This window comes from Ostrea edulis, chromosome 9 (assembly GCF_947568905.1).
Source record: "Ostrea edulis chromosome 9, xbOstEdul1.1, whole genome shotgun sequence".
NCBI classification, from domain to species: Eukaryota; Metazoa; Mollusca; class Bivalvia; order Ostreida; family Ostreidae; genus Ostrea; species Ostrea edulis.
This window is the reverse complement of record NC_079172.1, coordinates 39,807,088-39,830,177: the sequence shown is the minus strand read 5'-3', so window position 1 is coordinate 39,830,177 and position 23,090 is coordinate 39,807,088. Positions and strand designations below refer to the sequence as shown.

Below are 23,090 nucleotides of genomic sequence, written 5' to 3'. Positions count from 1 at the left end.
TGACATGTTAATTTTTTCTCATTCTTGTGGACCAGTCTAGCTACCACTTTTAGTTATGATTAATTCATTAGTGCAATAGAAACAATATACAATTGAATCTGATTATACTGTACTATCTTCACTTAAATTCAATATTTGGTAATCGTGTTATAATTTTATCTGAAAATGAGTGATGTTGATGATTTTAAAAGCCCAGGCCTGGCGGTATTGTGTTTGTAATAATTTTACAGCCAACCCCAATTTACTAGATTTAGTCTTCGGGCCAGTGGCTAAGTTTTCGAAGACTGACCAGTAATATCGCAGTTGATCTTGAGTGTTTGGTTTACAAATTAACATGATTTGAAAGAAATAGGCAAGTGTAAATTGTACTAAGCTTACCAGTGCATGACTGTATGTGCCTCGTCGATAACTAGAAGACGAACACTCTCTCCTGCGGGACCAAGAAGCATTGCCCTCCACTCGGGATTGCCAACAACAGCCTCTGACGATGAAAAAATAAAACTGTAGTCGCCTCTTTTAATATCATCGACTTCTTTCACATCCTTACCAATGTATGTTGCTGAAAATCCTAGGCCTGTCAAATAATCAGTCTGCTCTTTCGTTATGCTGATCAAAGGGCATACCACGAGAACTGTGTACCGACAGCCTGGGTTCATCTTCATCCACATAGGATGGAAAGCTTGGTAACAGATAGACTTCCCGGCGCCTGTTTTCACACTCAGAAATACCTCGATTCCTTTCAATAAATGATCCAAAGCAGGCCTCTGAAATTCTTTTAACTCTGTCAAGTTGAACATGTTTTCTACAGCAGCCATCTTTAACAACGATGCAAATGGTGTATATAACGAGGTATCTGATTGGCTAGTCATTCCGAGAGGACTTTATCGGAACCAATGAAGTATTCTCATTTTTCTCATGAATAATTCATAAGTACGAACGTTATGTGATGAATGCTCCCACGGGTTGACTGCATTTTAACGGAGAGAAAACCCATGGGTTCCGACGATGACTGTCTTCATGTCTTCTAAAGTATTAACTACAAAAATACATTCCTTTCTACCTGAACAGAACAGTTGTATTTGCATTTCATAAGTTCGAGTGCATTAGATAAGAGACATCTATTTCTCTGATATCTCTGGGTTTTCTTTCTTTCTTTTCTTTTTTTTTTTTTTTTTTTTTTTTTTTTTTTTTTTTTTGTTTGAAGCGGGATTCTTGTAAATAGCCATGATATTTATCTAAACCTACCGTGTTTGTTAATGAATAGAGCAGTGAGACTAGACAAGAATTATTTTTAGATGGTTTAACCACGTTTCGGAAATTACCTTGTTATGAACAATCAAAGATAATGAACATAATCAATCTCATAATCTTAAAATTAAAGAGGTCACTACGACCTCCTGGAAATTGCAGAGGTGTGATAAGACGTCTAAGAGGAGTAAGTATCCCTTGTTGACCAGTCGCACACACTGTGAGCACTACATCTCGATCAGATAAACGTAGTATCCGTAGACAAAATCAGTATGTAAAGAACGGCCTAACAATCGGTATGAAACACTCCTGACAGCATTTGACCGAATGACAGGTTGTATTGGCAAACTTGATCGTTACAACTACCATAGAATTTGCGAAATGCTGACTTTAAACGAGACTATTGAAACCCCTGTAACACCGACCTATTCATCAGGAGCCTGCCTCGATTTTAAAACATCATACGCAGAACATGCTGTCACATATCAAATAATTTGGCGTTTTATTTGCCAATCACTGTTATTGTATTATTGGCATATATTTTATTACCACAAATCGTACAGTTCATGGGTTTGACGTATGTAAATGTATACGTGATAATGCATGAAGTAATTGAAATTTCTACAAAATGCATAAACATTTCATTATTAGATGATAGGATTTGCAATGGTGTTCTAAACATGCTTTGGGTAAACAGACATGGTAAATTATTTAGGGGTGGGTAAGCTTCAAGAATAGTAAAAAAAAAATAATTTATTGGACGCTTTGAAAAATGTAACAATGCAGAATGATACATTTATTGCTTTTTAAACACAAGAATTTGTTTTTGCAGTTCTTGTGTTTGTTTTTGAGGTTATTCGGAGATTACAATATTTTCATGCTAGAGCCTAGAAGACCTTTAAATTCCGTTAGAGCATTCAGTAGATGGACCTACTGATAGTTTGTTGAAAACTTTCTCCCAATCTGCATTATAAACACTATGTAATGGCATGTCTTTCGTTCTACAAAACATAACTATCGCCAGGAAGATATTGTAAAATGTAACAGTCATCTATCCAAGGGCTGACTAAACTCGCCGTTGCTTAATTTGCAAAAGCAAGATAGGAACTCTACCACATCACTAGGAAGGTTAGCTTTCTAGCTAGGCAGTAAAAGTTCTCTCTATACTGTAATCTACACCCCACCCGCACCCCCGCTCAGGGAAACTTTGTTTCGAAGCTTAGCGCGAACATTCTCTGAATGTTTGGCACCTCTTCAGCAAAGGCATCCGTCGTTCCTGATGACAACCACCGTCGTCCCCGGATAAACCACTTCCGTACTCTACCTGAAGCAACATCAGAATCACCACGCTCCCACCGTTTTATAACGTGTAGCGGTTATCACCCAAGGGCTGATCACGCATGGCCGTAGGAACCGGGGGGGGGGGGGGACTCAGAGTCAGTCAGTGTGACTGTCCTTTAGCTTAAAGAAAAAATATCATGAAAAGCGTGAAAAGCACTTAATGCCTTAACATTTCTTAGGGCATCATCCAAAAGGTCGTAATCATGAGGTAATGGTTCGGTTCTCGTTCCCAGCTCCGCATCTGGCGTCAAACCTATGATATGTAGTGACTGTTCCTTTGCCAAGTGCCCGGCACTAGTGTCGTTTAAAGTCCTTTACCGGTATTTGTTGACGACTCATGCGAATGAAAAAATCTCGCAAGGGACGACTAAAGGTATCTAATATGTGTGACCTTGACTAACTTTCAAGGTCTAATAATTCATTAGATAGCTTGTTCATAGAAACTTCATCTTGATACAAAAATGTCTATGCCCAACTGCCCTAATACCAGTTTAACGTTTGTATATATTTAAAATCTTTTTGTAAAGCTAATATGATGAATTGTTGACTTTTTTATCATCACAGTTTTTATGGTAAAGGTAAACCCGACAATGTGTGAAGTACTATTTATCAGTGACGTAACACCCCCAATGTGACGTAGGTCATGACGTGTAGCAACTTTTTCAAAACTTGTAAAGTCTCAGGCTGTCAAGACCTGTTTCATTCTTGGTCCAAGAGTAGACACTATCGTATCAGTGTAAGATCAACCTTCCGCACAGTTTTAACTTTGATTATATTTCACAATGTATGGCCAGACGGACAAAAGAAAGCCATTTTTCGAAAAAGTGCACGAAGAAGCAAGGAATGCAGGAAAAAAGGGATGGGAAGCACTAAGTTGTTAGACTCAAAGGGCAAATTTTTAAGAAATATCCTCTTCCAACAAGCATACCTAATATCCCAACTTGGAATATACGAAAAGATGCTGTTTCCTCATAGCTTTATCCAAATGATGCTCCTTCTGAGCTTATCCCGATTCAGATATATGGTGATGGGAATTGTTTATTCAGAACTCTCTCTCTTTTTTTTTGTCTTTTTTTTTTTGGTGTTTGGACATGAGGACAATTTTAAGGAAATGAGGGTACGAATTGTGTTTGAACTTGTTTCAAACCTGAAGCGCTACACGAATGAAAACACTTCTGCGACCATGTCCACAAACAAAAGTTCACTTCAATATGTCTTTGAAAGTTCCCTGTCAGAAGAGCGTTTAATTACTGGTGATTTGATTGCTTCGTTACAAAAGGAAACAATAAAAACAACCCAGAACGGTTACTATTCAAGCCTTTTACATATGTTCGTAGCTTCTAACGTTTTGCAGAAACCAATCATGTCGATTTTCCCCGAGGTGCAAAACCCTGGTGTAAACAGACAAGATCATAATCAGCTTATTGTTCCTCTTGACCGTGCTGATACTAAAGAATATCAGGATGCTATCCACATCATGTGGACTCAAACAATTGCTACAAAAATAGATGATTGGACACCTAATCATTTTGTTGCCTGTATTCACAAGCATGAGGAACCTCTTTCAAAGTGTTCGAGGTTATCCTTTGAGGATTCTGAACCTCATCGCTCATTTGAACCAAAACAATCACAAGATAGTCCTTCCCCACTCTTGGAGTCTAACACAAATGAGGAGTCTATTGAAACAGGTAAATTAGGGGAAACTGCAAACAAAGAAACAGACAAACATGTTAAGGTTGCTTCCTTTATTGATTCTTCTTCTTCTTCAGAAGATGATATCTCAGAAATACCAGTTCAAAAGGCCCAGGTTGTACATGAAACATGACATACACCAGAGATCGGTAGTACCCCAAATCAGCCACGGAATATTTTCTTTCCAGCAAAAAAAGTTTGGTACAAAGATGAGATCTTTCAATGCCTCTTGGTTTGATCGGTGGTCTTGGTTACATTATGTAGAAATCAAAGATGTTGTATTCTGTTTTCCTTGCATAAAATCATTTCAGAAGAAGACTCTCAGTAGTCACAAGAAAGAAAAAGCTTTCATATCAAGTGGTTTTAAAAACTGGAAAAAAGCAACCACAAAATTCGCCGCACACGAGAAAGGTGATTGCCATTAAGAGGCAATGGAAAGGGAGTTTACGATAAAGGAGGAGGTTAAATATGTTAGAGAATGTCTTTCAAAGACGCACGAAGTCGAGAAGAAGTCTAACAGAGAGAATTTGCTTAAAATCACAAACATTTTGAAGTTTCTTGCTCGACAAGGATATGCTCTTCGGGGTGACAAAGACGAGATAAACTCGAACTTTAATCAACTTCTTATGCTAGAGGCTAAACGCGATCCCCAGCTTCAGGAATGGCTACAACGCAAGACAAATAAGTATGTTGCTCCAGATATACAAAATCAAATTTTGCAGGTGATGGGGTTGCAGGTTTTGCGACAAATTGTTGCTTTCATCAAATCGTCTGAATTCTTTTCAATAATGGCAGACGAAACACGAGATGTTTCCAACAAAGAGCAACTTGTTTTATGCATTCGATGGGTTGATCAAAATTTTACCGCTCATGAAGATTTATTATGGATGTACTGTCTTTCTGACATTGGGGCTAATTCAATAACCCTAGCAATTAAAGATGCTCTTTTGAGGTTCGATCTGCCTATCAACTAAGTACGAGGCCAGTGTTATGACATGGCTTCTTCTATGGCTGGTTGAAAGATGTTATAACACAAATTCATGCACTTGAACCCAGAGCCCTTTACATACACTGTTATGGTCATGCTTTTAACCTAGCTTGCAGTGATTCTATTAAGGGATGTAAGTTGCTTAGAGACACCCTGGACATTGCAAAGGATATAACAAAGTTTATTAAAGAATCTCCAAGAAGGAGATGATTTTCAATACATTAAAAAATGCCCCAAAATCTAGAGAAAACGTCAGCGGGAATAAGGGTTTTGTGTCCCACAAGATGGACAATAAAAGCCGACACATTTTTGAGCATTTTGTCAAACTATGAAATTCTAAGAAATGTTTGGGATGAAAGCCTCCAATACGTGCGTGAGGTAGAAATGAGAAACAGAATTAGGGGAGTTGCTGCTTATATGTGCAGGTTTGATTTTTTCTTTGGATGTTTACTGAGTGAAAAACTTTTACGTTATAGTGATAATTTGGCAAGGGCTCTGCAGGCTCCAAATCTGTCGGCGTGTGATGGTCAAAAAATGGAATCAACGACAATGAGTGCTTTGCAAAGTCTCCGAGATGAGACAATCTTCACTCAGTTTTACGAGGAAGTTGTTGAAAAAGCAAAAAAGATGAACATCGATGATCCTGTTCTTCCTAGAAAACGCAAAATTCCTCGTAAACTTGATGATGGGACAGCAGCACTTACTTTTTCATCGTGTGCAGATATGTATAGGAAAGATTTCTACGAGGCATTAGATCTCCTTTTAGCTAGCATAAAATCTAGATTTGACCAAACAGGTTACAAAGCTTATGTTCATCTTGAAAACCTCGTAATTAAGGCTTGCACAGGTTAAACGTATGAAGAAGAATTTAATTTTGTCACGACCCTATATGATACAGATTTGAAGCCAAAGGATCTTCACTGCCAGCTTATAATGTTAAAGACTGTTTTGCCAAAAGACTTTACGCCAGATATACCAAATGTGGTTGAATTTTTCAGACATTCAAATGAAAAAAGTCTGTTTGCCGAGATCCTCAAAATTCTCAAACTAATTTTGGTACTTCCTGCAACTAACGCTACCAGTGAGCGCTCATTCAGCGACTTGAAAAGATTGAAAACATCACTGAGATCAACAATGAGCCAAATACGAACAAACAATTTGCTTTTATTGCATGTTCATAAAAATGAAACTGATAAACTGAATCCAGAAAAAATAGTTGAGGAGTTCGTAAATGAAAGTGAACACAGACTGGCGATTAATGGAAAGTTTACCGAGTACTAAATACCTTATGACTCAGAAATTATTGATAACAAAATGATAAAGATATAAACAACAACAAAAAAGATTTTAAAAAAATCCTTAACACCCCCCTCCAAAAAAAACCCCAAACAAAACTTAAAATTAAAGTTGAGGGTTTTTCTGGGAAACTAATTAGATTCTATGTACATAATTAGATTTATGTACATGACGTACACCTCAATGATTGCACATATTTATGCAGTTATCTTTTTACTAATGGTTTTGTCGATATCACTTTTTTGTCGTAAATTACTTTGGTGTGGTGCCCCCCCACCCCCAAGTGAAATTGCTTCCTACGGGCCTGTCACGCTCGCCGTTGCTTAACTTGCGTTATCAAGAGTGAGACTAACACATCACTAGAAGTTCCCTCTTGTACTGTCCGCTACAATACATAGTGTACAGTGTATATTGGTCATTATCTTTGTCATGCATCTAGTGATTAAAAAATTCAGACTTGAACAAGATACATAAAATGATGTAGGGGTATCGAAAGGAAGATCAGGCAACATTTCGGTTTTCAGAGGAAATGATTCCTAGTTATGGATTTCGCCACGGAGTTATGCTACAAATGTTTTTGTGAGAATTGGTCCTTTACGTTTCAGAAGAGAAGATCTTAAATGTTCTATATTGTTATCGTGATGGATGAATGATTGATTTTATATTGTTTAACGCCGCCCCCCCCCCCTCCACCTCGAGAATCTTTAACTCGTATGGAGATGTCACCATTGTCGATGAAGGGCGGCAAAATTTAGGCCTATGCTCAGCGCTCACGGCCTTTGAACAGGGAGGGATCTTTATCGTGCCACACCTTTTGTTACACGGGCCGGGGGCATCTGTTTCTGCGGTGTCATGCGAAGGATCGTCCCATTTAGTCACAAGGGGTACTGAGAACCTATTCTAGCACGAGTTTTCAGAGGAGAAGATCTGCGATGTTCATTGTTATCGCGATGTATGACAAGAAGTCGTCGGAGCTTACCTAATCTTACCTGAAATGATTGATAAAGCTTTATCACACGACGAGGCTAATCGTGTATTCACATAACATTGGGGATTAACTTTGCCTACAGAGGTGGACATATCGGGATTTTCACTATGGAGTACAACTACCTTGGCCGCACCGGACTGCGTGTGTCCACCATCTGTCTGGGGGCCATGACCTTTGGCCATCCCGAGGTGGGTGTATTTGTTTACATACATCTTTACATTTATCAACAAATGTATATTAGATATGAAGATGTAATTTGCACATTATACCTGTACACACTAGTGCTTGGATTTTAGAAATTTCATGGTGATATCCTGTGGTGGGGTTTTTCCGGATTTAACGTCCCACTCGAGAATGTTTCACTCATATGGAGACGTGACTAGTACCGGTGAAGTGCTGCAAAATTTAGGCCTATGTCCGCCGCTTACGGTCTTTAAGCTGGGAGGGATCTTTATCGTGCCACACCCTCTGTGACACGGGACCTTTTTTGCGGTCTCATCCGACATCGCCCCTTACGACAAGGGAGGGGTACTGAGGACCTATTCTAACCCGGATTCCCACGGAATTTTTTTTCCTGAGTAACAGTCTTTTCTGTATGGAAAGTTATTTTTTAATTTCCTGTTAAAGTTTTGGTATCAATAATTAATTTTTGTATGCAAGAAATGTTTATAATTAACGATACACAGATTATATGGAACATTGAAAAAATTATCAGTCCTCATATAGAATAATCGATTATTTTTCGTTGTCATTTATTTTATATTAACAAGTGATTAAATATTTCTGCTTTGAAGAGAGGTTGTGGTTTTTTTAAACTCTAGATAAAGGCAAACAGTCATAAAATCATAAAGCAATTAATGTACCTATAATGGCGATATATATTACAATTGTATAAATAATGAAATGTAAATTATTCTCTGGCATATCTAAATACGTGTGTATATATATTCAGGGAATCTCAATATATACATGCATTTCAAATATACATCTGTGTCTCGGAAAAAAACATCTTAAAAATCAATGGTTAAAATTCTGAGCTATACATGTATAAAGAAATTAGAATGAAATTGTCCGAAATATTTGTATATTGTTTGGTTTAAACAAGATGAAGACCGTGAAGATGCGCCTAATCTACTCGGCTAACACCGTTATCAAACAACTACTACTAAACACATTTATAATGTACCATTTCTGATCTTAGAATATCAATACTACGATATTCTATGAACAAGATGAAGCCAAACAAATCTACTGTGGTTGTAGAGATATAAATGAAAATAGTTTCAAACTACATATCCTGCCTTTTTTCCGAATGCTGACCACGTGACTGTATTACTTGTATTAGCATACGCTGTGCTGTTTTACCTGTAATTCTTGCATCTCTGAATACAGGTCTAACTACCCGTTAGAGTTTCACACATGATCTAGCATAATGACCTATATGTAAAACTTATACGGTACCAATTTTGATGCACCAGATGCGCATTTCAACAAATAATGTCTCTTCAGTGATGCTCAACCGAAATCTTTGAAATCCGAAATAACTATGAAGTTTTAGAGCTAAATATAGCCAAAAACAGCGTGCCAAAAAAGTGGAGCCAAATTCGTCCAAGGATAAGAGCTTTGCATGAGGGAGATAATCTTTAATTTTGAAATGAATTTCATTATTTTCTTTCCGAGCATGTGTGAGGAAGGAGCACACAATGCTTAAAATATACAAATAAGGCCAACCAAAGACGTCCGAGCATTAAATCAATTAAAATGAACTTAAACTTTCGACTTATACCTTTCATCTGAGGTGAAATCAAATAGCTTAAGTTGCGTAAGTTATATATCACCATTGTAGATACATGAACCATGTTAGTTTGGAAACAAAATTATTTTAATTATTAGAACGTATGTCCCTTTCAATATCTACTCCTTACAAAACAATAACACAATTACCACTATTCAGAATTAGGGCCAGTGCTTGCCCAATGTTATGTGAAAATGCTTTATTTGAAGACTACACATAAAACAATGACGTAAGCACTACTGGTGCACAATACGGGTTTGACTAAAGACAGGTACATTCCATAACATCCCCTTTCTTTAAATTGAGAAATTACTCACCGAGTAATTACCAAAAACAATCATTTATAAAACTATTCATTTGATTTTTAAAAGAAGAAAAAAGGAAAATAAAGAAAGGAATAAAAGACAATACATATATGATTGATAATGGTACATGTATTTGTATTGTAATGAACAAATCAATTTATGTCATCTATGCTGTCACATAGTCTTTAAACTTTAACGAAAGCTTCAGTGGACGCGAATTACTGCGCGAAACGTTCGGAGTATGCACCACACTATTGTTATTGTCACTGACGCGAAATTTAATTATCGATTTTGAGAATCCAAGTGACTTCGGTTCGTTAGGTTGCTTCGGTTTCTCGACACAGACGTTTCCTTCTGGAACTGCGGTTGGTTCCTCTTGTCATATTTGGATAAGATCTGTTAGCACCATACGGTTCAAGGGTTGTCCGAATGACTCTCCAGAAATGACAGCATCAGATGTCCCGTGATGTGTGAATTGTTGCTTTAGACATTCTACCACAGTCATGGCCGAAGTGTCTGTAAGAATATCCAACTAAAAATCACTCAAGTAATCCACGGTTACCAGATAGTTTTGATTCCGGTAAGTGAATTTTTTCAATACCTAATTCCGCCCATGGTTGCTTAGGTATGTCATACGTCATAAGAGCCTACTTTAGTTGCTTGTCCTGCATTTCGTTGCAAGTGCTGTACTTGGATATATAGTCACGAAACTCGGCTGACATGTTAGACCAGAAGACGGCATCTCGTACTTTCCTTAGACATGCTTCAGCTCCTATGTGACTGGAAAGGATTCCGCTGAGCATCTCCGGACATAAAACGTTTGGGATTACGACCTTGTTGCTGTTGAAGATCAATCCATCCTGGGCCGATAACTTGTCACGTATGTTCCAATACATCTTCACAAGTCAAGGGTTATTGATTCGTTACCTCGCACTAACCTTTGAAATCAGTCGCTATATGATAGTTGGGCTCATTAGCCCATTACGCAATTCACTATAAATAAAACATCCAATGAAATCACTGCATCTTGTTATGGTGTACATGGATACAAATGACGCGATCTCATACTGCTGTATTGATAAACATGTGCAGTTGTAATATTTACACCACTAATTACGTTTATTGATAGTAGATCAAGTTTGTAAACCTTTTTGCTTAAGACAATATTACTTAAACGATTGAAATGGCCATAACTGTAGGTATCAATACACGTGTTTTTATTTGACTCTCTCGTTTCGCGTTGTTATCAACAGAACCGCATTTTCATTGGTTCACACTCTTTTGTGGAAATAATCAGAACGAGCCCAACTTTTTGATAGTCACTGATGTCAAGGGTTAGTACGAGGTAACGAATCAATAACCCTTGACTTGTGACGATGGTTCCAATAGTCTCGAACTGCTACAGGCATTTCATCTCGATGTTGACTCCAGCCGGTAATTATGACAGTCTTTAGTGTTTGTAGAATTGGGTCACAGTTTGTCAATTCCTTGCTCTGCTGAGCTCTTGATTGACTGATTTTTGGAATCCACTCTGATTGGTCAATCTTATGAGATTTATTTCGCAAATGTGCTAAAGATATAGTCATTGTCCATAAGAAATGCTCTAGAAAGGGTATCCACAATGAACAATTGAGAACCCTTTGTGTATGTAACCCGCAAATTGTACTTCTGAAGACGAAGTAGCATCCTTAACAAACGTATAGGCGCGTCTAATAGGGACTTCTTAAATATGCTCTCCTGTGCTTTGTGGTCTGATTGAACTGTGACAATGTCTAAGCCATAGATAAATTGATCATAAAGGTCACATGCAAACACTATTGCCAAACACTGGACACACCAGGAGTGGGATCGGGTGCCTAGAAGGAGTATGCATCCCCTGTCGACCGGTCACACCCGCCGTGAGCCCTATATCCTGATAATGCTCTTCATGCACATGCGACAGGCTGTCCATGTTGCAGCAAAGTTGCTCCTAAGCCAACTTCTGAGGCGTCGCACTGGATGGGCCTCTTAATTAACGTCATAATACTTCAAAACAGGTTCTGTGCTGACTAGCTGCTTTACTGTTTTGAAAGCATCTTCTGACTGTGACTTCCAGTGCCACAAAGTACCTTTGACGGTAAGTCACCATAGAGGTTGACATGTATCTGACAAGTGTGGTAAGTACTTGAGGAGGTAATCACAATTCCAGTAAGTCTTAGTTCATATTTAACATTGGTAATCCGTAGCATTTCCGCAACAGTTTTCGCTTGTTCTGGATCAGGGAGCATTCCTTCTGAAGTACCCGGGGTAAGTATTTGACCCATGTATTTTACTGAGATAAATCGAGGTTTCAATTTCACCTTGTTGAATATCAACCCAACCTCTCGTGCTCTGTTGCAAAGCGCTCTAAGATGACAGTCGTGGTCTCTAATGGCGTTCTCCATCGTGTCTCCAGTACAAAACACTAGAATGTAATCCATATTGACTTATGTCTGCTGAAGGCCCTCCAACACTTCATGTTGCTTTCTATGGAAATTCCCCGGGGCTGGTCATAGTCCGAATGGTCATCCCATCCAACTATACCTGCCAAATGGAATCCAGAATGTGGTGAGTAAGCTTGATTTCTGATCAAGTTTCACATGCCAGAAACCTTCTTTTGCATCCATTACTGTGAATACTTTGGCATTTGCTATTTTATGCTATTTGTCATCCACAGTTGGCATTTGGTAATGTGGTCTTTTCATAGCTGAGTCTTTTGGATCTATGCACAATCTCAGCTTTCCTGGTTTCTTCACAGCTACCATGTTGCTAATCCAATTAGTGGGTGAAGTCACTTTCTTCAGAATACCACTTTGCACTAAAGAGTCTATCTTGTACTCAATATCACCCTTGAGGACCTGCGGCTGTCGCTTTACCGTTTTACAGGGGGGTCAGTTCAATATGGTACTCAACCTCAAACTCACCAAGTCCTTCACTGATAATTTGTTCCTTGGAAATAGGCGTAAATGGTGGCGATATGGTCAACACCTTGTTTACTACATTGACAGTGAGTAGACTAAGTCTCTTACATGCTTCTGCTGAAATTACGGCTGTTTGATCCATATAAACTAGAAAAAGGTCCAGTTTATAGAACACTGCACTCAAGAGTAGCCATACCACGAAGTACCAGTTTCGCTTTTCTACCATATGTAAAACTTATACGGTACCAATTTTGATGCACCAGATGCGCATTTCAACAAATAATGTCTCTTCAGTGATGCTCAACCGAAATCTTTGAAATCCGAAATAACTTATGAAGTTTTAGAGCTAAATATAGCCAAAAACAGCGTGCCAAAAAAGTGGAGCCAAATTCGTCCAAGGATAAGAGCTATGCATGAGGGAGATAATCCTTAATTTTAAAATAAATTTCTAAATTTTATAACAGCAATTAAATATACATTCGTATTTTCAAGCTAGTAACGAAGTACTTAGCTACTGGGCTGTAGAGATTTCAGTGACCTCTGCGTTGGTTTCAGTGGCGGGTCTCTGGATTATAGATTACGGGCATTCTGCATAAAGCTGTTCATGATGACATTGCATATCGAGACACTGTCCAGTTAACAGGTATTATCTGAGCTGCCTCCCTCAGCACTCATCCTATCCTTCACAAACCACTGTTTTCCTGTCGAGTTTACAACATATGTGCATTCAGAGCCTGAGTCACTCAAAGTTCTATTACTAGTATCCTGAATACAGTTCACAGTCCTCATTCTGCACATTTTCTGGAAGTGATACTTCTTCCTGCACTTCGTGTAAGTCTGACCATAAGCTGGGCATTTATTTCTGTCCTTCGGATGTGTACCACCAGAGTACTGGCATTTCACATATGAACTGCTTTGGCGGTGACGGTCTTCTGTCGTTTTCCTTCCCTCGGCGGTTGTTTGCCTTTAGGATGATATGTTTTGTTTCCTTTCAGACTTACATATTTCACTTCCACATGGTCAGAAATATTTTGTTGAGGTTTCTAGAGCTGTGAGGATGTCCTCTCGCTTGTAATGCATATATTGATAGCTTTGTCCATATTTAAGTCAGCTTCGGTTAACACCTTGGTTCTCGCTGTTGAGTCCTTAGTTCCTAGTTCCAAGACGGTCACGTATCATATCATTAGTTATGGTCTCAAATTTACAGGACTTAATGAGCTCTCTCAATCGCCATACAAAATCATGCTTCGGCATTTCGTCACTCGTATTGAAAATGTATCTTTCGCATTTGTTTTGGGATTAAAATGTTTCTCCAGAGCTCCCATAATTTCGTTAATGTCCTTCCTATCATCTTCGATCAGATTTAAGTTCTTGTAGACATGATGACAATCCTTCCCAATGACGGTCAATAATGTAGCTTTCCTTATATCATCTTCTTTATAAACTAGTCCAGTAGCTATTTTGTAAGGAATCCACTTGGATTTGAAGAATTTCCCATTACCCTTAAGGTATCCCTTCATATCTACAGCCCAGTAGCTAAGTATTTCGTTACTAGCTTGAAAATATCGATGTATATTTAATTGCTGGGATAAAATTTAGAAATTCCTTTCAAAATTAAGGATTATATCTCCCTCATACATACATGTGTAGCTCTGATCCTTGGATGAATTTGGCTCCAGTTTTTTTGGTACTCTAGTTTTCCTTTCAGCTCTTACAAGTTTATTGTTATTTCGAATTTCAAAAATGTCGGCTTGAGCATCACTGAAGAGGCATTATTTGTCGAAATGCGCGTCTGGTGCATCAAAATTGGTACGGTATAAGTTTTACATCCATCGGTAATGGAACCGGCAGTTCACCCCGGATAGACATATTTCAATCGTGGGTAGCGTCTCGAACTTCTGACACCAATGTTATGTGAACATGCTTTATTTGAATACTACATATAAAACCATATGCATGACGTAAGGACTATTTGTACACAACAGGTTTGACTAAATACAGGAACATGTTCATTCCTTAACATCCAACTCTCTATTTTGTATTCCTTATAGGAGTTATATGATTGATCACTGTTCATTATCTTCACCTTTCACTCTCCTAGTATTGGGATTGAAATCTGCCTTCTCCAGGTTTATACATTTCATCAGATTCATGTTGAAAGTTTTTATTTCATAGATTGGCAAGCTGGACAAGGATGCATCTCACAAAGTCCTGGACCGATTCGCTGCTCTCGGTGGAAATTTCATTGACACTGCAAACATGTATACCAGAGGGGTATCGGAAAGCATCTTAGGCGAGTGGCTGGTTAGGTAAGCATGTATACCAGAGAGGATTCAGAAAGCATCATAGGCGATTGGTTGATTAGGTAAGCTTGTATACCAGAGGGGTGTTTGAAAACATTATAGGCGAGTGGTTGATTATGTAAGCATTTTTACCAGAGGTGTGTCAGAAAGCATCATAGGCGAGTGGTTGGTTAGGTAAACATGTTTACCAGAGGTGTGTCAGAAAGCATTATAGGCGAGTGGTTGGTTAGGTAAACATGTTTACCAGAGGGGTGTCTGAAAGTATCATAGGCGATTGGTTGATTAGGTAAGCATGTATACCAGAGGGGTGTCTGAAAGTATCATAGGCGAGTGGCTGGTTAGGTAAGCTTGTGTACCAGAGAGGTGTCAGAAAGCATCATATGCGAGTGGCTGGTTAGGTAAGGATTGGATAAGTTTGTATCAACCTTTCAGAAAGTTGATTTGTTAAGAGTCTAAATATGGTATATGAAGTCTACACACACACACTTTGGGAGAGAACTAAAAACCAACGACACTCAACATCTTAAGTGTCTGACCTGAATGTAAATACGAGGTCAAATGAATAAGAATATACAAAGCACTGTAATGACCAACGACACGAATATGAAATTAATATTGTCAAAATTTTGGAACGACCTATCCCTTTTTCAGGACAGGTTTTGTTTGTTATCAGATTTTCTAGTTTAGTTTTAGTGCTAGTTTGCATGTTTATTCTATTCATTTAGTTTTTTAGTTTAATTCTGTCGTCCTGAGGAAGGGGCAGTTTGTCCCAAAAAAATTACAATTTCATATTGTTCGTGTTGTTGTCGTCTTTGTAAACACAACTCAGATATCCATGTGTTGTAGTAGAAAGTAGTCAAACGCAATTAACTTTTTTTCAAAGACGTAATGAAAAAAGATAGATTTGCCAAAGATAGAAATAGTCACTACTTGCAAAATGATTTCCTTTCGAAAATGTCATGGTGGATGTTTGTGTATGTCTGAACGCCTTCATTATTTTCTTGTACTACTACTGGACAAAACGGATATTTTTTGCGGATGTAAAATTTGACGATTTTAGAATATAAAGGTGTTTCAATACCTTTCGAAGATTTAAATTTGTCTAAACTTGGGAAAGCTAATATCAGTTCTATATGTTATTCGAGGTCCGTGTTTGCCCAACTATCTATTTTGTATTTCTTATAGGAGTTATAAGATTGATCACTGTTCGTTATCTTTACCTTTCATTAGAAAACACTTGTGACGCTTACAATAAACGCCTAAATACCCACTTATATCATTGGCACTTTGAACTGTGACCAGATTTAATACTATGAGAGGCTATATCCATAATGTTCAGATTTAATACTATGAGAGGCTATATCCATAATGTTCAGATTTAATACTATGAGAGGCTATATCCATAATGTTCAGATTTAATACTATGAGAGGCTATATCCATAATGTTCAGATTTAATACTATGAGAGGCTATATCCATAATGTTCGTTCCAGCTTTAAGAATATGGAAGGTTGTTTATGTCACCAAAACTCTTTTGACAGACAAGAAAGAGAAAAATTCGTAATTGCCACCAAAGTGAGAAGTCCAATGGGAGATGATGTGAATAACGTTGGATTAGGACGGAAACACATTATGCAGAGCTGTGAGGCGAGCCTCAAACGGCTTCAGACGGACTTCATAGATCTATATCAGGTAATCATACATGTTTATCAGGAGGCGTGTCATAGTAATATCACGTGCATTCATAATATACATGTTTATCAGGAGGCGTGTCATAGTAATATCACGTGCATTCATAATATACATGTTCCCTCAAGCAAATGTGTACAAGAAGGCGTCTCATTGTGATACAAACCAAATGCAATGATCCATCCTCTGTAAAGAAGATGGTTAAAAAGGCGATAACTCTACGACAGTTTAAAAGAAGGTAGTGCTTAATCTTGCGGATTTTTTTAATTTGCATTTTCGAGTTACATCAAAATATCCTGATGAAAAGAATGAAACATGCAATTCATTCATTTGTCGATTCGATATATAATGAACTCGAAATGAAAGACACCACAGAGTCGTCCACTTCTGCTTCATACTTAGATATTTTATTGAAAGTAGATATTAACCGCAAACTAACAACTCAACAAATCAGACGGGATGATTTCAGCTTCTCCGTCGTCAATTTCGCATGCTTATGTCACAATATTCCATTATCACCTGCATGCAGTGTTTATATCTCTCAACTGATTCGATGTGCAAGAGCTTGTTCTGCGTATGGACGGTTTTTAAGTCGAGGCAGGCTACTTACAAAAAAGTTGAGGGTGCAGGGGTTACAACGGTCTCGTTTAAAATCAGCCTTTTACAAATTCTATGGTTATAATGATCTGGTTTGCCAATACAACCTCTCTCTGGGTTAAATGCTGTCTGACTTGTTTCATACCGATTGTTAGGCCGTTCTTGGCACACTGATTATTACTCCGTTTACCTGATCGAGATGTAGGGCTCACCGCGGGTATGACCGGTCGAAAAGGGATGCTTACTCCTCCATGGCTCCTGCCCTACCTTTGCTATGTCCAACAGTGATCAATCTCAATTTTTAGATCGAGGCAGGCTACTGAAAAACAAGATGATGTTACAGGGGTTTCAACAAACTCGTTTAAAGTCAGCATTTTTCATATTCCTATTGTTATAATGATCTAGTTTGCCCATATGACCTTTCATGGCAAGGGATGCTTACTCATCCAAGGCACCTGAACCCACCTCTGGTATGTCCAACAGTGATCAATCTCATAATTCCAACAAGGAATACAAAATAAAGAGTTGGGCAAACACGGATCCCTGAACATACCAAAGATGGGATCAGGTGCTTAGGAGTAAGAATCCCCTGTCGACCGGTCACACCCGCCGTGTGCCCCATGTTTTGATCAGGTAAACGGAATAATCCGAAGTCAAAATCAGTGTGCCAAGAACGACCAAACAATCGGTATGAAACACGCCAAGAAAACTTTGTGTATCGTCATGTTTACATGAAAAGTGAAGATAATGAACAGTGATCAATCTCGTAACTCCTATAATCAATACGAAATAGAGAGTTTGGCAAACACAGACTCCTGGACACACCAGAGGTGGGATCATGTGCTTAGGAGGAGTAAAGATCCCCTGTCGACCGGTCACACCCGCCATGAGCCCTATATCTTGATCAGGTAAACGGAGTTATACGTAATCAAAATCAGTGTGTATTGCTGTCGGAGTGCAGACCTTTGGTTTATATTAAATGCAAATTTTCTTTAGACATTTATGAAATTGTTTTACTGCATATCTTGATTGATTTTTATGATTATAAATATGAATCATCAGTCACGACTTTATGGTTGCATTAGCAAAACTTGCGCAAGCAAGATGTGTATCAATTTTCTCATAATCAGTTAATACGTATGGATTTGTATCGCAGGATAATGACTGCGGCATTCCTTTAATGTTCGCAATAATAGTGGTAGAATTACATACATTGGATGAGTTTTAGTTTGACCTGCAGGTTTGTTATTGAATAGGTTCACGGTTGGGACAATGCTGTTCCCCCTGAGGAGTGGTTAGACGCTCTAGGGGATTTGGTTAAAGCTGGTAAGGTGCGTTATGTAGGTGTATCCAACTTGTGTGGTTGGCAGATGCAGAAAGTGGTGGATCTCTGCAAGTCCGGCAGGTACCCGGCTGTAGTCAGTCTTCAGGTATGAGGATAAATCAGATTTATCAATATATAATACACTGTACGTGTTACTCTATTGTTATTGGTAACAACATATAGAATACGAATATTGTCCTTTTATATCAGCAACAATGCAACTTACTTTGTCGTCACCCGGAATTCGAGGAACTTCAAGTCTGTAAATATGAAGGTCTCGGAGTGTTGCCATGGAGCCCATTAAAAGGGTAATAATACAACAATTTGAACCAAACACTTGGTGTCAATAAGACAAGTTAGGTAGCTTCATCAGCATATTAGACACGATGCTAGCATCTGGTTTTAATAATTCCAACTTGCTGGATTCATGATAGTCACAATTTTACAATTTATATCATGTGGTCAAATTTTGATCTATCAAAAGATGAATTTAGTTCGTTTCTTTTATTTTTCAGTGGAATGCTTACAGGTAAATACAACCGTGGAGTAAGGCCTGATAAATTGGCGGGACGGATTGGACTCGTCGCTCAAGATGAATCAAAAGCTAGGGAGATTGCCCCGGCTTGGAGTCAGTACGAAAATAATGAAGATTTCTGGAAACTATTGGAAGCCATGGCGAAGATTGCCAAAGATTGTGGTATGATTAAAATGAGAGGGGGATCAAATTACTCCCCTAGAACAGAGATTTACAAAATAAGTATCCGACTTTTTGCTAAAAAAAAAATATTCTCGTTTCATCTTAAATTCAAGTATAATGAATTCCAATGTAAGTAAAATACATAGGATTTTGAAGCTACCTGTAGCCCCCTGATAATATAAGGATAGTCGTGGTCATTGGAATTGTTGAATTATCAGCATTTCTGGTTCCTAAATTCAAATTTCCAGATTAGGAGACGTACAAAAAATAAATATCTGAATGTTTGTTCAAAAATCGCCCATATTCATCCTAAATTCAAGTACATATAGAGTGAAATGCGACGTAAGCAAAATATTATACACACTGCACTGATAAAAGTCGGGATCTCCGGATAGTCGGGGTCATTGGAATGTGTACAGGATGATACCATGCTATTCAGTCGACTGGAAAGGTGCCAGAATCGCAGAGCTCCACCATTTAACCACCTTTCAGTTGTTTTATCCGGGGATGCTGCACCAGGTTTATTATCCTTTGTATTTTGGGTGTATTTATTCTTTTTATTGTTGATGGTTTACTGTCAAATAAATGAGCGTTTTTCTGCCGTTCTTGAAACATTTATTTTCAAAATAATTTTATTTTCCAAATCGAATGTTGTGAAAGTGATGATTTTCGTATATTACAATCAATCAATGGGAAACATACAAATAAGGCGTATTACAAACAGTGCTGTTCTATGTTTAGGTTCTATCCGTTTATTCCCGCACTATTTGATACATGTATATTCCCGTGGGGATCCGGGTTAGAATATGTCCTCAGTACATCTTGCTTGTCGAGGCGACTAAATGGGGCGGTCCTTCGGATGAGACCGTAAATAACATGGCACAGCAGATGTAGCACGATAAAGAACCCTGCCTGCTTGATAGCCTTTTAAAGCGCCGAGCATCGGTCTAAATTTTTCAGCCCTTCACCGGCAATGGTGCCGTCTCCATATGAGTAAAAGATTCTCGAGAAGGACGTTAAACAATATTCAATCAATCAATTTATCTATCTATCCGTTTATTTGATGCGTTTTCACTTATCTCTCTTCGAAATGATGTGGAACCACAAGCGTGAACTTTCCTACACGTAGCTCCTTGAGATACCGCTAAAACCTTACTTTAATCTCTTTATTTTTTCCCCTTAATATCACTTTCCTTATGGGTAACAAATAAAAAAGATAAATGTTTATTCGGTATATACAAACATACATACATAAATACCAAGGATACCTGTAACCCATGAAAGCTCGAAGGATTATTTCCAATGGGGTCCTTTGATGCACGGATGTTTGCGCTAGGGGTCATTCTCCGAATTGATTCCAATGTCTTAATTCGTCGATATGGTACATGAACTATCCGATAATGATCCCGAAGTTTTAGTTTGTCGATATTTAATTTTGCTATCCGAAAATACTACTTTGTGTGATGCTTTTGTTTCGTATATTTTACTATCCGATAATAATGTCTTGGATTTGTCGAAGTTTAACTTTACTATCCGAAAGTAAAATTAATGACTTTGTTTCGTGTACGTTTTGCTATCCGATGATACCAATGTCATAGTTTTATTGATATTTCATTATCCGAAAATGAAACTAATGTCTAGTTTTATTGATATCTCATCATTCTGAAAATGAAACCAATGTCTGAAACTAATGTCATTAATTTTGTCGATATCTCATTTGAAAATTAAACCAATGTCTTAGTTTTATCGCTATTTTAATATCTGAAAATGAAATGAATGTCTTAATTAGTTTAGACGTCGATATCAATGTCTTAGTTTAGACGTCGATATCAATGTCTTAGTTAAGTCGGTATCAATGTCTTAGTTAAGTCGATATCAATGTCTTAGTTAAGTCGATATCAATGTCTTAGTTAAGTCGATATCAATGTCTTAGTTAAGTCGGTATCAATGTCTTAGTTAAGTCGGTATCAATGTCTTAGTTTAGTCGATATCAATGTCTTAGTTTAGACGTCAATATCAATGTCTTAGTTTAGACGTCAATATCAATGTCTTAGTTAAGTCGGTATCAATGTCTTAGTTTAGTCGATATCAATGTCTTAATTAAGTCGGCATCAATGTCTTAATTTAGACGTCGATATCAATGTCTTAGTTTAGTTGTTATCAATGTCTTAGTTTAGTCGATTCTTACTCTTTGTATTTGTCGATTTTCACTCTCTGTATTTGTCAATGTTTACTCTCTGTATTTGTCAATGTTTACTGTCTGTATTTGTCGATTTTTACTGTCTGTATTTGTCGATGTTTAATGTCTGTATTTGTCGATTTTTAATGTCTATTTGTCGATGTTTAATGTCTGTATTTGTCGATTTTTACCGTCAGCAAAAAGCATTCCTCAGGTAGCAATCCGGTGGCTGCTTCAGAAGGACGTGGTTACCTCTGTTATCATTGGAGCCAACTCGATTGAGCAACTAGAAGACAATATAGGGTCGGCAACAAACTGGCGCCTCTCCAAGGAACAGGTCAAGTTCATAGTGCCAAGATTCAACTGTTTTATCAAAATCCGATAACTGAACTTCCACACTCTCATTTTTACAGTATTTCTGAAACACTTATATGTTCAACAACTTCTGCATTTAAAAATGTAGACAGTTGTAATTTATAGATCAATTTAATACGTTTGTATCAAAGTTTCGACCGACGAAAATGATTATCTAAATGTAGATTACTTCTTAGAACTTAAGTTTCATCAGGGGTGTACACGTTCAATGCACCCCGAGACCGAACAATGTAACGAAATACTTCATTACTTCTTGTTAGCTAGGAGATAATACTGTACATAGAATCGTAAGTTGAATCGTCATATCACTTCTAAATATTTCAGATGGACGAACTTGATGCCCTCTCCAGGCCGGAGACCCCGTATCCATACGAGATGTCATGGAGCTTTAACAGTGGCCGCGTGAACCCCTACCATTTGTTTCCATTCGTGCAGAATACGTTTTGATGGCCAATGGTCCACTTATCATAATATAGTCCGAAATGTAACCAGACAATGACATGATATCCCAGACTGCAACATTCTGGTTTACATATAGATTAAAATACAGACTTATTGAGAGAGAGAGAGAGAGAGAGAGAGAGAGAGAGAGAGAGAGAGAGAGAGAGAGAGAGAGAGAATCTATGACCGTTATTAATGCATCATCTATATTTTATTAGCACATCCTGGATGAATGGAGACAGTGTTTGCTATTCCTTCCTAGTCCAAAGCCACCACTATACGCTGCTTTAGGGGGATACCATTTTATACTTTTAGGGTCTTAACAACACTTAAAAGCATGTGTCATTCTAAAAAAAAGTTTTATACCTACCGGTACTGCTTGTCTACATTCAATCATTGATACAGTACATGTATTGAAGTTATGTTAAGTGAATTTCTACACAATATTTTCCCTACACATCTAAATTTTTCGCTCGTGTTCAAACCTAATGAATTAAACAAGATTGGGTGTGTTTTTATTGTGTTTTGTTACTGTCTAAATAAATAAATTTCCCCTTCATCTGTAACAAGTCTAAGGACTTACTTAGGTCTGTCGTTCCGTGAGGAACATGGCAATCGACGACAGTCCTCCAACGAACACGATTCTGGGCTGCTTTTGCGGCGCCGTGACAGGTCATGTCCTGCGCTTTTAATTCTACTTCTGAGTCCTGCCTCCAGATGTTTCTTGGACGTCCCCTCTTTCTCTTGCCCTGCGGGTTCCAGGTCAGGGCCTTGCGTATGGTGCTGGAAGGTGGCTTCCTTAGGGTGTGTCCAATCCAGCCACACTTCCTACGTCTGATGTGTATGTCTATAGGTTCCTGCCCTGCTCTCTTCCATAGTTCTTTATTTGTGATC

At 38.0% G+C, this 23,090-nt stretch overlaps 2 protein-coding genes across 2 annotated transcripts; one reads left to right on the top strand and one right to left on the bottom strand.

The window, feature by feature from the left end:
- Window positions 1-374: 374 nt before the first annotated feature.
- LOC130050525 (ATP-dependent DNA helicase Q1-like) lies at window positions 375-815 on the bottom strand. Its single transcript, XM_056150733.1, has one exon. The coding sequence runs from the start codon at window positions 813-815 to the stop codon at window positions 375-377; it is 441 nt and encodes a 146-aa protein (XP_056006708.1).
- A 6,681-nt stretch (window positions 816-7,496) lies between these two features.
- On the top strand, window positions 7,497-22,705 carry LOC125660481 (1-deoxyxylulose-5-phosphate synthase YajO-like). The gene is made up of 8 exons (XM_048892319.2): window positions 7,497-7,741; window positions 14,768-14,901; window positions 16,436-16,586; window positions 18,437-18,610; window positions 18,715-18,812; window positions 19,020-19,201; window positions 21,578-21,717; window positions 22,080-22,705. Exons 1-8 carry the CDS (start codon window positions 7,661-7,663, stop codon window positions 22,200-22,202), a joined length of 1,083 nt encoding a protein of 360 aa, XP_048748276.2. The 5' UTR covers window positions 7,497-7,660; the 3' UTR covers window positions 22,203-22,705.
- Window positions 22,706-23,090: the final 385 nt, after the last annotated feature.